General features: G+C 37.4%; 1 protein-coding gene across 3 annotated transcripts in view; it reads right to left on the bottom strand.

Moving 5' to 3' along the window:
* Window positions 1-15,272, bottom strand: part of LOC126895460 (hemicentin-2) — a 45,052-nt gene extending 29,780 nt beyond the window's left edge. For all 3 annotated transcript variants that reach the window (XM_050667322.1, XM_050667323.1, XM_050667324.1), the window contains exon 1: window positions 14,844-15,272. In XM_050667322.1, the coding sequence (XP_050523279.1) occupies window positions 14,844-14,883 (40 nt within the window). In that variant the 5' untranslated portion in view covers window positions 14,884-15,272. The remainder of the gene's footprint in view (window positions 1-14,843) is intronic.
* Window positions 15,273-15,478: the final 206 nt, after the last annotated feature.

Here is a 15,478-nt window from a genome sequence, read left to right as displayed (position 1 = left end):
AGGTAGGCCGTTCATTAAACGAATCGTATTTAATTATTTTTTACCCAGAGTATTACAGTTTTGTATTTACCGAACTCTTACTCTTGGAATATTTCCAAAGAATTCTTGTCCGACTAATACCAACTACTACCGAAACGCAGTATGAAAAAACGGGTCAAAGATCAATTTATTAGCCACCCCGCCACTATGGCGCAAACATAAACATTACACTTGGAACAGTGCCTCCTTAACCAATACATCAACCGCAGTAGCATTGCAATTTAAAGCGTATGTCGAAATTAGGAGACCGGAAAAAGGGTGTAATGTCCATTTGAGTATCGAGTCGTTTATTATTCTCCTCGTAATAAAATATCTCTGTTACACTTGATGAATTTCACTGGCAGTACGAAAATACCTTTAAACAACTATATAAAAGTAATTTTACATTATTATTTTTTTAACAGTCTTAAGCCGGCTTTGAATTTAATTAATTCGTAGCCTTCGGTTAGTAATGCGCCGTTTTAGGTCCCAAAAAGCTCCCCCGAGATAATATTTAACTCCAAGTAAATACAGTTGGACGCACGCACATGATTTCTGTATGCCATCATAACGCTTATGGAATACCATTTTCACTATCAAGCAATATCTCGAATTCAAAAAAAAAAAAATACAACAACATTGGCGGCGGCGGCGGCACACTAGTAATTTTTTACCTTTGGGATACGCGCAATAATTTAGCGACCAAGGGACACATACGCTAACACACAATGTACCTGTAGTTTTCAACATGACCGAATACAATCTACACGTACGCCGATCGAGGCAAGAGGGATTTGGGCTGAAAACAAGGGGCGAGGAGCGGCGTTTTAACACGATTTTCACCGAGTTCAACACACGACACGGGTTTCTATTATTTTTGTTTCTATTTTTCACTTTTGTACACGACCCGCGGCATTTTGAAAAATGGAGTTGACCCCATGAGAGCTAAACCCTTCGGCGACTACGTGATGAGTGTTAATTTTATCGACTCTTCTGCTCTCGTGTATGTGATAAGTGCCCGTTGGCCGAGGTAAACCGATTAAACGCTAAAATAAATTATGTCTACAGACGCGACCCGGTGTATGCTCTTCGTAGTTTACTTTTTCCCGTATCGTTCTAGTGCAACAACAACTTAGAGGGCGATATTATTGACCGCGTAATTGCGACCGGAACATTACCGAGCATTGGACTCGTGAACCCATAGAACATCATTGTCACGTCATTACGACTGAAAAAAGTGACCAATATTCTTTTTTTTTCACCCACTGACCGATAATGACGATGATAAAAAAAATTGAACCAATTTTACAACGTTATTATTGACGCTGACCGTTCAGTACAAAATTGTAGGAGACATAATTACAACCGAAGTATTACCAACGAAAACAACAGACTCTCGCTAGACTAATGTTAATAGTAAAACCATAGTTTGTTTTTTTAGTGTGCCACTAGAGTTTGTAAAATAAATAATGATTTAACGGTCCGGTTAACAACTTGAACGTGATGTTCAGATCAATGGCACGTTATTATTATGGATACCGCAAACGTTCATGATAATTGCAAAGGGCTTTTATTAAAAATATATATATATATATATATTACCGGATTACAGTATCTGTAGGGACACGAGAAAATGAAACTTTCTTCAGACGCATCGCAAACAATGTGCTGCTGAGCTGCAGCTTAAGTTTCAGAATCATAACATGGTACTTTTGATCATCACTTCATGTTTACCACACCGCAGACTCATATGTGTACTACGCACAGTTCTTTAGTCGGCCGAGTTGACAGATTCCAAACGTATTTATATTGACATAACATCGTAAACGAGAAAAGTTTGTACTAGTTTGCAATTAATTGAACAGCGGCATACCGAAGGCTACTTTGTTCTCGTTTTCTTCATTACAAACTCTCGAAAACAACTAAAAATTTGTTTTCTACGGGTATGTTTGTTTTCATTAAAAAGTTTTCCATCTTAATAATTTTGAAAATTACGCTTGTTCGAGAAATTTTCGATACTTCATCGCAACGGCATTAAACAGAGAGGGGCGGAGGGCACAAAAGATATTCCGGTCAAATTCGCAAAGGATGTCTGTAATTAAAACATGTGTACGCATAAAGGGCGCAAAGGATCCCTAAATGCGATGAAACGAATGCTAATGGCGCCACGCGTATCACACACAAAAATGTTATGTAAATACTAATGACAAGCCACCCGACCGTTAGTCGAACCCGTTCCATTTCCTGCCACTAAAACAATTAATCAGCTTAGTTTACGACTGTCGTCCAATGAAAATTTAAACGATCACGGCGAGCGCATAATCTACACTATCTGACCGTATTTAATATTTGTTAGGGAATTAAAACACAACATGTACCGTGTTGCGCCGAAGTTTTTGGTACGGGAGCGGTTGGTACCGCTGCAAAAATATATAAGAATTTAATCAGTGTCTACAGTAAAAAGGTTTTTCGGTTTTTTGGACGGCTCCCAAAATACGTACACCGCACAAAGTTAATCGCTCGCGTGGAAAATATGCTCACTCGTACGAAAAAAACCATAAGCGCCGCTCAGTTTTCCATACACACCAGTACGTTTTACTTTTTTTTTGTAAGCGCTTATTCGCATTAAAAATCTTTAAAACGACTATTAGTCGAACAGTGCAAACTCGGTGTAATGGCTCTTTGATCTCAGGCGCATGATATCCGTACACACAAGTAGAACATTACACAGGTCGATATTATTGTGTTGCCGCGGACGCAATCAAAATCGCTTTACTTTGCAATTCATGTGCACCACACTCACTAAATATCGCTAATGCGTTAAAAACGATCACCGTTCGTACACACAGCGCATCATTATAATTTGCTTTAGGACGTGAAGTACATAAACGTCTAGGAACGGGCGACACTAGCCGCGCGCATTCATGTTTTTGTTGCGGTCATGTGTAAGACGACACATTAGTGGTGAATAGGAAAAAACGAGCTACGCACACTATTATGCCCAAACGTCTCAGGTCGAACGGAATGACGGTCGACGGGTCATTAACAATATCTAATAGCGTTCACAGATGAACGGTCTCGTTGGCGACGACGGTATTGTACTCACTCGAAGCGTTACGCCCGTTGCTGCCGTCACACGACTTCCAAAGAGGCTTTATACGCAATCTAATCGAGTGCGTTGGTGGAAATGCACAACGAGAGGGGTAATTTAAAACTCGCGTATGACCTTTATTAACGAGTAAAAGTGGTGCAGAATGTGTTTAACTAGCGCCCAACGCGGCAGTTTCGCTAAGATGGCAATCTCGATTAAAATATGCGCCCTTAATGACCTAGTAATGACTTTTTCTCCGGCGTTAACAACAACAGCAGTCTGACTAAATAAGTTTTAAGAAAACATGTGACTAATCTCATTTAAACGACCAATTTCGTGGCGCAGGCGCAACAGTCGATAACAACGCGCGTGCATTTTACAAAAATGTTGACCTGAAAAAGGTCAACATTTTTTTAGTTTGGAAATAATAAATCTACTCATTATTACGAATAAGGTATTTTATGATTTCAACTTTTCAATTAAATTATGAGGTAGGCGTTTCTGTCCGAGTGTTGATCTATTGAAACGTCCGCGTAGTAAATGCAAAACGTTTCTACTTCGCTGAGCTGATGCAATTTATTATACTGGCAATTGTCGAAACTAGTTTATTCACGTGTAAGTCTTTCCTCAGAGGGTACACACGTCTGAGTGTAATATAATGCGCTATTTATCAAATGCGCACTGTAATTGCTGACGATGATATCCACAGACTACGACTATGACAAAAGTACCCATTTAATATCGAAGCTCGTAAATAACCAAGTCCGTCGATAACTCGCCCTCGTTCTTCTAACGCCTCGAGGGTGTTTTCCGATGCTCTGACCGCCATAAATGCGCTATTTTTCCTCGACACACCGTTTTACGATTTTAATTATAAACTATTTTTCTCTCGTTACCAAATATCTCGCACAACACATTTAAAAACTATGCGCAAGAGATAACATTTTTTCTGTCGTAAGTTTTACATTTTATATTGAATTTCTTTCATACACGGCGCATAACTGAAGTCGGGAGTCCGTTGGAGATTAACCAAGTTAATAAACTATTCACTATAATAACAATAAAATATGAATTACTTGACGCAGCGAGACGAAAGTTGAAGAAAAAAAAAACTGTTGAGAATTTTATTAAATATTCGTCGTTTTTATTATGATATAAAAAATATATATATATATATCTCAGAAAACGGCAGTTGCTCGCCGAAATCAGCCCCCGGCCCGGAAACAGTAAAAGCACGAACGGTGAAAACATTTGAGAATTCGATCTGGATAATATATTATCTTAAAGGAAATGTCGCGGAATATGACGGTTGACCGAATAATAGATTATTAAATACGTGACAGGAATGATAACAGTTCGGTGGTCGTACACTGTGTCGTCGTTTAGACAAGAAACAGAAATCAGCGACCGGATTTGAACTTCTTCTCGATAGAAAAGAATCTTGTTGATCGCATCGAAAGCTCCGAGATCTTACAAGGAGCAATTACTGTGCATTCGATTACACAAAGAAAAAAAAATAACTTTAAATGATGGAATCTCATAAACGAAGAAAAACACAGGGGGATCGGGAGAAAGTGTTCTTCGATTATTGTCGCCGCAAATGGATTCCTAAAGAATTTGTTTTATACTACGACGTTATTTACTTACTTACTCTTGTCGTGATCTAATACTGATTGATCGTGCGCAATCATTAGGGCTTATTGATTGACACGAAACGTAACACATACCTGTAACAAAAAACAAACACGATTATTATTGGGTTACTATAAAAATTCAGAAGTATGTACATTAGTAATGACACGGTGAATTGTGCATTGTGTTAAACGGCACTCATTGTGATAAATAGAATAAGCTCGATCATCATCATACACCTGGGGCGTCATACACACAATACCCGAAGACTCTCATTGCTACACTTGCACTACCATCGGGCGGCATACCAATACGAGCTCGTGTAATATTTTAATGTACAAGTAAATTAAGCAAAGTACCACCGCATCAATCTTCGTTTCAAAGTCGCTGGCTATCACCTTAAAACGTAATTTTTTTATAGCGCTGCACTTTCTATGCGTGTACCAAGCGCAGCGGCAAAGAACATATTCGATAAAAAAATGTACACTACCCGATAAGTGTTGGTTAGCGTACAAAAGAAAGTGCATAGGTTACCACTTCATTGCACTTGCTGGGACGCAACGTAAATGAGCATTATTGATAAACGAACAAACATGGGCGTGTATTTGTTTACGTTTAAGACGAGATGACCACGCGCATATATGAGTTTTTTACTGATAACGGAATAACATCTGCACTTGCTGTATAGAGTAGCGCATAAAATAATTACACACGCACGTGACTACTTTCGTGAGTAATTTTTCGATGCACAGATTTAGTAATTGTATTTTTTCCGGTATAATGTATTCACGTACATCAGCGTTTACCACTAACATTGTAATTATTTCAGACCATGATTTCACTTCTAGCTAATTATTCGATTATTACGTTAAAAAAGTCGATTACGAATGGACCATGAGACACGACGTTCGCGCGGCATCAAATGACGATTGTAAATTCATATTTCGCATTTTCAGGAAAGCGTACAGGTAACAATATCATTGCTAGAACATATTATTATTATTATTATGTTTGACTAGGTACTTTCGAACAACTCGAGTCTCAGATGAACTGTACGAGGTGTGCGAATCACATGAATGATCAATATATGTAAAAAGGTTAACCGCGACAGTAGTAAATTTAACGGGTTCGTGTTATGACGCAAAAGGGTAAAGATATTTTCTTAGAATTGCACTACTTAACCAGGCGTTTGAAGTTTTTGAGGTTTCAAAACACACTCGAGTAGTTTGCATTCTTGAAATCGTTGAAGTGTTTAAGTTGAAATAACTAATGATTAAAAACCAAAGAGCATTTTCAACGACAAAAACAAAGTAGGTTCCATTTATGTATCAACAGTGGGACTACTGTGCAGTTCAAAGGAATCATGACGACGAAACCTCTGCACTTGGATAATTGAAATATTGGCAGCAGTTCTAATGATCTACTTAAAATGCATTGCACCCGAGTAGTCGTCCAGTGTTTTAGTGCGAGTCGGTACAAAATCCGATCTAAGGCAATTAATGCAAGTACGTGCGCCCCGAGCGGAGATGTCGGTCGCTGTCGCCGTGGCCGCCCCTCTAATACACCCAACCGGATCCATGTGTGTTTCTTTTTAAAAGTAACACATGACCGCAGGTCAAAGTCAATAGGAGGAGAGGTCTTGGTGGTGTACGTAGCGGTTTGACTAGCCTCGAGACATTATAATATACGGCGGACGACGACGACGCGAGCCGGCCTCAATGCTGCTGCTAACCCGTTCCACAGGTTTTCTCCTCTCTCTCTCTCTCTCACTGCCGCATACGCTCATACACTTGACAGCTACGGCAGCAGCCACTTCTGTTTTATAACCTCAAAACAAGGTATCGAATTTTTTCTCCTCTTTTCCACTGCGCTTATATAGAATCAAATACATATGCGTGTTCGAGTATATGGGCAGATTAACGGCGGTTGCGACCGTAAACTTGGCCATCGTTTATTACAATGTTGGGTCAACGTCCGACGGTGTCCCCGGTAAAAAAATAATCAATGACGGTTTTGAAAACTTTGATTCATCAATTATCGTTACACGAGTTTTAAAAAATAATATTGGTCAATAAACAGACACACTGTCATCGGAGGACACACGAGTGCCTCCTCCCGCTGTTCAACAAGTTAAAAAACACNAATTTGACTCATCAATTATCGTTACACGAGTTTTAAAAAATAAGGAGTCGCCAGGACTAAGGGTCCTAATATTGGTCAATAAACAGACACACTGTCATCGGAGGACACACGAGTGCCTCCTCCCGCTGTTCAACAAGTTAAAAAACACAATGACCAAACATTAGGTTATTGCAAATTTCCATGGCCATTTTTCACTGCAAAGCACCCGCGAGAGCGAATAGTAACAACCTTTTGTAATGCATGAAATCTCTATTAATAAAACTCGATAACGACCTTTTTAATGCACTTGTTTGCTTCCTCCCTTCGTGACGTAGTATACTAAAATACTCTCACAAAGTAATTTCTCAAGGGGCAGATCCAAGTTGTTTGACAGAACTTCACTAACGACCGAAAATTCCGGCTAATAAATTGCCGAGGGCGCTTATCATTACTATACATTTTGATATTTTTCTCGTTTTCGTTTGTTTTTTATTTTTAAATTAATTTGCCGTTTCCAAATCTCAGGCTTGAATACTTATTAATGGTACGGTTAAAATACAACCAGGTCAAAGTGAAAATAAAATTTAGGGTAATACTACTAAATGTATTTTTATACGTATATGTAATTTACACAAACCACAACCGCAACATTTGTAATGGTAAATCGGTTTAAAATATGTTCGCATAGTCCACATAACATCATTAATCCATACCGTTGGAACCAGAATAATATTTGAAATGTGCACAGTGTGAATAATGAATGAGCATATTTTTTTGCACTTATGAGAGTTCAGTAAAAGGCCATTAATGTATGACCAGTAAAAATACCGATATAGGTACTTTCGAGAATTAAATCTCAATAAACTCGACGTAATCTATTGGAATTCAAAAACGTTTTGACTCGTATTTAATATTGGCGGTTGTTAAACTGTACACAACAAAAAAATTTAATCGTAGAAAATCTGCTCTACGGTCTAGGGCAATTGCTATGTCCAAACAAAACAGTGGCCGGTTATACAACTGAGAATCTGATCGTTAAGGCCAAATCCACTTGCGAGTTGGTCACAGTTGATTAAACCAAAGCACCAGGACTTACAGACGCCTTCTCTGGCGGCAGTAACTGTCGTCTGGAGGCAATTTCTTATTTTTTCTTAATAAGATCAACGGGGGTGTTACATATAAAACAATAGCGTGGGCTGTGTGCATAAAGGACGATGCAGTTTGTACCTTAGGAGGACTCGGTAAGAAACCGGTTTCAAAATCTCTTTACTTTTATAATAATACATATCCCTTTATGTTTTTCTCTGAAGACCATTGTTTGCAAATACAAACAAATAAAAAAGGTTGCGCACTAGTATGGTATTTTCTAAAACAAACTATCCAGTAATATTTCTTCAACGTTATACTTCATTATTAATTAACTGAAGACCATTAAGGTACTACCTGAATAATTTTGAAGTATTCACAATGTAAGTGGATGGACTTATTTTTGAACACGATATCACAGTAAGAAATAAAAATGAATTACTGAAGAGTTATATTACTTTTAACTAGACGCTAAACAGTTCTACTAATAAACATTTCCTTTGTTATCTCATTAGGCAAAAGTTATAAAACTAATAAACGTTAAAGCGTTGGTTTTTTTTTTTTTTTAACACTACTTTACCAAATTTCATTATGGTCTTTAGTTTATTAAATTAAACAAATATAATTTTGTAATCTACAAAATAACATTAAGCCATTAAAAATGAACTTGAACAATAAATAAATTTGTAAATGCCTGTCAAGATTATAAACTATTATGAACAAACTTGATTCTTTTTAATTCAATAAAAACAGTTTTAGACAATAGCAGCCGAATACAAAAATATAACATATTATTAAAATTAGTTTCAATTTTATATTTTCCTACGTCAGGCGTAATAATATTATTTTTTTAACGCTGTCCAATTACAAAGCTGACGTTGGCATTTTTTTTTTTTTTTTTTTTCTACAATGCCGCTACAGTGGAGTCTTTATATTTAAATTATATTACATAAAAAACCAATGATCTAAACATGTATGTTCAATTTCAAATAATGTTAAACTTTAATAATATTTAAGCTGAAAGTTAATATTAAATATTAATTCCAGCGCTTTAATAGAACAAAGTAACATTGTGGAAAAAAAACATGACAATATACCGCTATCATAAACGTTTTACATTCTGCTAGAATCTTCCAATTTAAATGTAATTTTTTTACAATATCTCTAGTTATGTAGAAATATATATGCATTATAAATGAGGGTGGAAGTTATTGAAATCGTTTTGCCAATCGCTTCGGGCTGGCATTAAAAAGCAATCTGGCAGATGGCCGTTCTCTCTTGTTGTATTTGTGTTTACATATACATATAAACGTGTCACACAAACACACGCATTATTGTATTGCTTTATAGTATTTGTATAAACTGGTTGAAATTCAATATATTTTTTACTTGACGATGGCGACCCGGGGCGAAAATAAATAAGGGCATCGGAGAGTGAAAAACGCACAAAAAATCAAACGGTTGAATGACATTTAGACATGCCGACTAGTTTTTAATTATTAACTTATCGTTAAAAGAAAGAGAGAAACCTTCGATTCTTCTGCCGAACAGATTAAAATCTCTATGGTGATTTACATACACTACAGGCGCACAGTGTTTTGCTGTCGTGGCGTTTAGTCATTGTAAAATACACTCGACTATAGTCGTTAAGGTAAATATTATTAAATAGTTTTGACACTTTACTCACTATAGAAATAAACGGGACGAGAAAAACTAGTTTTAGGCCGATTTCCAGGTTTAAAAAACAGAATATTATTAATTCAAATGCAAACCACATTTAAATTGAAGATTTGGTCGGTTTCAGACTTAACACATTTTAATCCTACGCCATTACAATACTATGTTTTGTCACTTGTCATACGGAAACGACTGAAAACCGAAATTTTCTAACCGGTTTTCAGCAGAACGACGTTTCATCATTATCGCTGCCGCCGCCGTCGAATTACTCGGATTACACAACCAACGATCACAATAATTAACACCCCTTTTTATATAGTAGTAGATAACATAAAGAAGGCCGACACAACAGCCATAGCATTTAGTGTTGTCGCTAGTCACGCGGTTCCCTCCGGGTCGGCTCGTGGCACGACGCCGGACAAAACCATTATTTCGAGAATTTTTTATTTCTGGCTCTGTTATTATTACATATTTTCTTATTCTCTCCGACTCTCTTTTTAATCCTTACACAAACACAGCAAACCGTCGACAACGTTAACAACAACGACTCTTTTCTTCAACGGACTGCCGAGCACCGGTCCAACACCGACGCGGATAAGGTTTATCACCGCGTTGCCACCGTTGCGACCATTGTTCCTTCTGGACGGTCACGACAAGTCGTGTGCCTCCGTCGCCACTGTCGTGCACGCACACGCTCGCCCGTGCCGTTGTTTTCAGAAAGTAAAATAACAACATGACACACCAAACGACCACTAAATCCTTATGCAATGTGTAAACCCGAAATGCCCAGATTTGTTAATACGGTTATCACGTGTAACGATCACACGCGCGTGAAAACAACACCACGTTGGCTGCGCAATGACGAACTACCAAACTAGCAGGACAAAATAAAAAAGTCGTTGCGGCGAAACGAGCAAACTTTCCATCGATAATAACCGCCGCAGCAGCAGCAGCAGCAATGGGATCAAAAGACGGGCCGCTCCATTCCGTGTACCTTACGTCCTATCTATATCTCGGTACATCATTACACTACCGGGGCCGACGGGGTAAAACAAATATTAAAATGAGTCGCGTTCGGCGCCCTATCGATCACCACCAGACATTAGTAGTGGAGGAGACCTCAGCAGCCCGACGCCAATGCCCACACTTGTGTAGTTGAAAACAAAACTGGTTTGGAGTGCGCGCGCCAGCGACCGAGTAAAACCAGTTCCTGAGTCAAAACCGTTTTTTTTCCATAAAAAAATACAATATTATAGAATATCCGAGAAAAAAAAAATACACGTCATACACGCCCACGGTATACTCACGCATGCTGTGATAAAATTTTATAAACGGGTAATAACGTCGTGAAGTTTATAGCGATCTCATGTGGAAATTTATTTGTCAGTAATGAGATTCGACATTAGTGCCGACAGTATATTTACTTCAGAGAACCCTGGCGTGCAAGACGTCCCATGAGCAACCGGCAAGAGACATCGCCGTTGCTGATGATTTATGTTCGGGAATATTGAATAAGCGCACCCACACCAGCCCTTATCACACACACACACACACGGTAGCGTCTCGGGACAACTGGTTAACTTAATTTTTTATTAACACTCATGCGGAGAGCAAAAGGAGGATTACGGTAGCGTTTCGATACCGAGCGCTCTTATATGTACAGTCTCTATTGACAGTTCCGATGTACATTTCAGAACGCGCATATTTTGATAGTGGCTTACTATTCAAAAAGATGACGCGTACACTATCTATGTTTGATAACGTCGTCGGATCATAAATCGTAAATCGTTTCTCGCGTTACGTAAACAGCGGAGCCAGTAAATCGTCTAAATTTCCAACGCTTATTTGTCGCAATACCATAAAAACTACATTTCAAGTCACGAAACGTGTCTAAGCTCGCCTTGAGCCCGTAACTAAGCCATTTCACCGGACAGTACGCAATGCGGTGGACTATCACAGCTGCCACGCTCCGATTTAATCTCATGACAATTCACTTTAATACAATCAAAACGAAAATAATTGGAATGAAATTATAGTTTATGAGCTCAGTAAAAAGCAATTGATCGGCCAGTTGCGGATTGCGCTGCACGTAGAGGAATGAAATGTTCTAAACTATTGTATCAAACCGCCGCACGCCGTAATTTCATTACGTTTGATTTTTTTTTTGACAAAAATCTTAAATTGTGTGAACTTTTTCGCGTATTCGGGTCGATCGCGAAATGAACAAATAAATAAAAGGGAACACAACCTAATCGGATCGGATCATTGCGGGTAGTAAACGTTCTGTTTTCGGCAATCTTGCCCGTAAACTGGGGCGCCGTGGGTGTTTTGAAGAACAATGACAGCATGCTGTTACATTGTGCAACTCGCGAAAAGTGTATAAACGGTCGTAATGCCGTCATGTGGTGACAATAATTAAGATTGCCGATGGCTTATACAGGTATTTGAGACGCTCTACGAAAAATCAGGTCCTAATAACGCGTATGCGTGCCATAAAAATGTATTAAAATATATATATTATTCACATTAACTGAGGGTAATTAATGAAATGAGTAAATACCGCCGCCGATCGATGCCGTTTTAAAATACACGTGTTATAAGGCCACGAAATTACTCGTTGATAACAATAGGATGCAAGTAATATTCGACGATATATCCTCTTTCGTCATCATGTTATTCATCGCTCTAAGTGGTTTTCCTAAAAAGTGACGGTGGTCTGGGTAAAGGTTACATATGCGTCTGTCGCACATTATATTATATACGTATAAAAAAATCGTGTGATTTCATGTAAATTACTGGACGCCGCGCCGTCGCCCGCGGAATTAAGCCGAATAATCGGAAATACCAACCGGAGAGAAAGTGATGGTTACGGCGGATTAAGTGTTTTTATGATAAAATTACAATACAACACCACGGTGACTAAAAATTATGTCGTTTTAAAAAACATAAAAATAAAATCCCTATGCGTCATAGTATTAAATGTCAATGGTGTACTCGGATTACAACGAATGGGCAATAAAAGAGTAATATATTTTTCTAAAAGAGAATTCAGCAAATAATACAACATTCACCTAATGTACAAGCGTAGTCGTAAAACGATAGAAAAAACGAAAAGTATTCAAATGAGTCAACATACCTATTAGAATATTATAACTTAAATAAGATCATACTAATGCAGAAATATTTATTCTACCATTTTTTAACTTATAAAGTGCATCGCCGCTCTACAAAGAATAATTATGATTAGTTTTGGTCATGAAATGCGAACGAAAACATTATAAGAGAACACTTTAGCGAACGTTTAAACTTCCAAGTGTTTTTTTGCAAGACAAATTGTTTTACGAAATCATTATTGTCACGAAAAACAAAAGACGAAGAAGAAAACGTTTAGTTTGCCCATCGAATTTCCATGCTTCTTAAGTTTATGACTTACTTCGGGGTAATCCAAGACAATTTAATAAGTTTTTCAATTGAAAAAATAAAGAACAAATTGCTATCACAAACATATAATTACAATGTTTTGTGAGAAGCATAGTATTTTTTTTTTCAAACAGATTATAAAAAAAAAACTTCAACGCATTCAATCGTATTTGTATTGAGTCGAATGTTTATATAAATACAAAGACAATGACAATCGTTTAAAACCGTATTTGATTGATCTTTTTGCACAGACTGTCGAATTTCCAAGTAAATTTAAGAATAATATAACAATTGTAAACAGAATGTATCAGCAGAAATTAAAAAAAAAAGTATCAACTATTCAGATTATTGAATCATTTTCCTTGAACAAATACGACAGAAATATGCGGAGCACCCCAATGGTGATAACATATGTACTAATTTTGGAAGAAGGGAGTTTAAAAAAATGTTAAAAAACGTTTTTTAACCGTCGGAACGTGACTTAGAACGACCAGATCGGGTTTGCAATTTATGTGCATGAATACATTAAATCTTTAGACGGTCACGCGGACCGTAAAGAGAAGTCTTGGGTCATGTCCAAACAATAATAATATGGTAGCCGGCAATTATTTTGATTGCTCGTGTTATGATGGAAAAAATAAATGTGTGGAATTATGTGAAAAATTGCATTACTTTTCGCAATTACTGGAGATTTAGTTGAATACATTGCCCCAATACAAATATGAAATATGTATACAACATACGGGTCATGTTGGACCTACGGCATAATTGTTACCTATACGTCGATACCTTTACGTTCGTGTGGGGCACAACAACAATGCAAAAATCTAGCTGGTATTCAAAAAGAAAAAAAAAGATCTATATATTTTAGTTGATACACGAGAGACCTTCATCGGACACAATGGCCGCACACGAGTCCCGTCGATGTTGCGATCGCTTTTGGTAACAACGTGCGTTTTACCTGGTAGGCTGTTGTACGTGCATTTTCAACGACCCATTATAACAAGAAAAATTCCCCTAGCGGTTCCAAAAACGATAGAAATTTTACAGGGATTCACTATTACACGGTGTTTGATTTCAGTGAACCCGAGGCTAAAACATCATTATAAGATGCAACGACTGTATAATATTGTTATTGAAAGATTTAGATAGGTAACAGGTGAAAATATAAGAAACCACTATATTTGGATTATGAAAATACTGATAGTAAATAGGGTAATTCATTTGAATAAACTCCGTCGTGGTTAAAATTGAATATCATAATAATAAGAGTACTTGTACACGGAAAGAAATATATATGATAATGAACAATAAAAAATTTAATCATAATCTCCACATGTATATGGAAAAAAAAATCACAACCGCATTGACTGAAAGTTCATTTTATATAAACTCGAGCGGTTTCACTTTTACAACGATAATAAGGTCTACCTAAGCGGATTAAGAAACGTTTGGTCGGTTCAAGGGTTATGGTACTTAAATTATTTATAACAAATGCACGATTTTTTTTTTTACAAGCTGCAGTACGTCCAATGATATCCTTTCTGGTTGTTAACGGAGGTCGCCTTTGGATAATTTAATATTTAATTCGGAGGAAATTTTTCCACTAAGGAAAACATCCACTTACGAGTTATTTTAGCAACATAAAACGGAATTTATAGTGTCGGTCGAGCGTTTTTTTTTTTATGTCTGGATTTTCTGCGGAGCTTAAGACGATTGAGCAATAAATTTTTAAAAACGTTGCTCGACAATCTTGGTACCTTAGAATCGAGAGTAAAAAAGTTTTTCGCAAACTAACCTGATAAGTAGACGAGAAAAGCGCACAGCGGAATCCTCATGTTGAATTAGGTGTCGTTAGTTTTTTCTCAAATGTAAACCATATGAAAAATATCACTTGAAAACAAGTTACAAAGAAAAACACAAGATCCGTAATACGGTTACCGCATTTTTTTTTTTTTTTTATCAAATGTGACCTTATAGTTAAGTATCGAACACTCGCAAATAATCTAATGAATATTATTATTATTATTCGATTATATAACAACAAAACTATTCGCACAACCGAACGGCAGTAAAATTGTGTTGGTCGGCAACGAGCTGAATTTGTATTCGAAAATACGGAAACGCGATGAATAAAATTTCGACCGTTAGCCAATTTGACTGCACCCGACGGACGGAACACACAACACTCTCGTGAAGTCACCGGCCGAATGCTGAGCCGGCAGTCGCGCGCCACACGCGGACTTGGTGGGGTTGGAGCCGGTTTTTTCATCTCTTGTAGACGGCAAACACCGTCGGCTGTAACGTGGCGATGCCAAGCGGTGTTATGGCTCCTCCAACAACGTACTCTTATTGTAGTCAAAACAATGAGCGTAATATTGTTGTGGTCAATGGTTTTTTTTAGCACATGCTTGTTGTCAAATTATCAGTAGT

The sequence above is a fragment of the Daktulosphaira vitifoliae genome, unplaced genomic scaffold (assembly GCF_025091365.1).
Source record: "Daktulosphaira vitifoliae isolate Bord-2020 unplaced genomic scaffold, ASM2509136v1 Scaffold_1, whole genome shotgun sequence".
Taxonomy (NCBI): domain Eukaryota; kingdom Metazoa; phylum Arthropoda; class Insecta; order Hemiptera; family Phylloxeridae; genus Daktulosphaira; species Daktulosphaira vitifoliae.
Note: the sequence above shows the minus strand (reverse complement) of the source record. Positions and strands in the feature narration are given on the sequence as shown.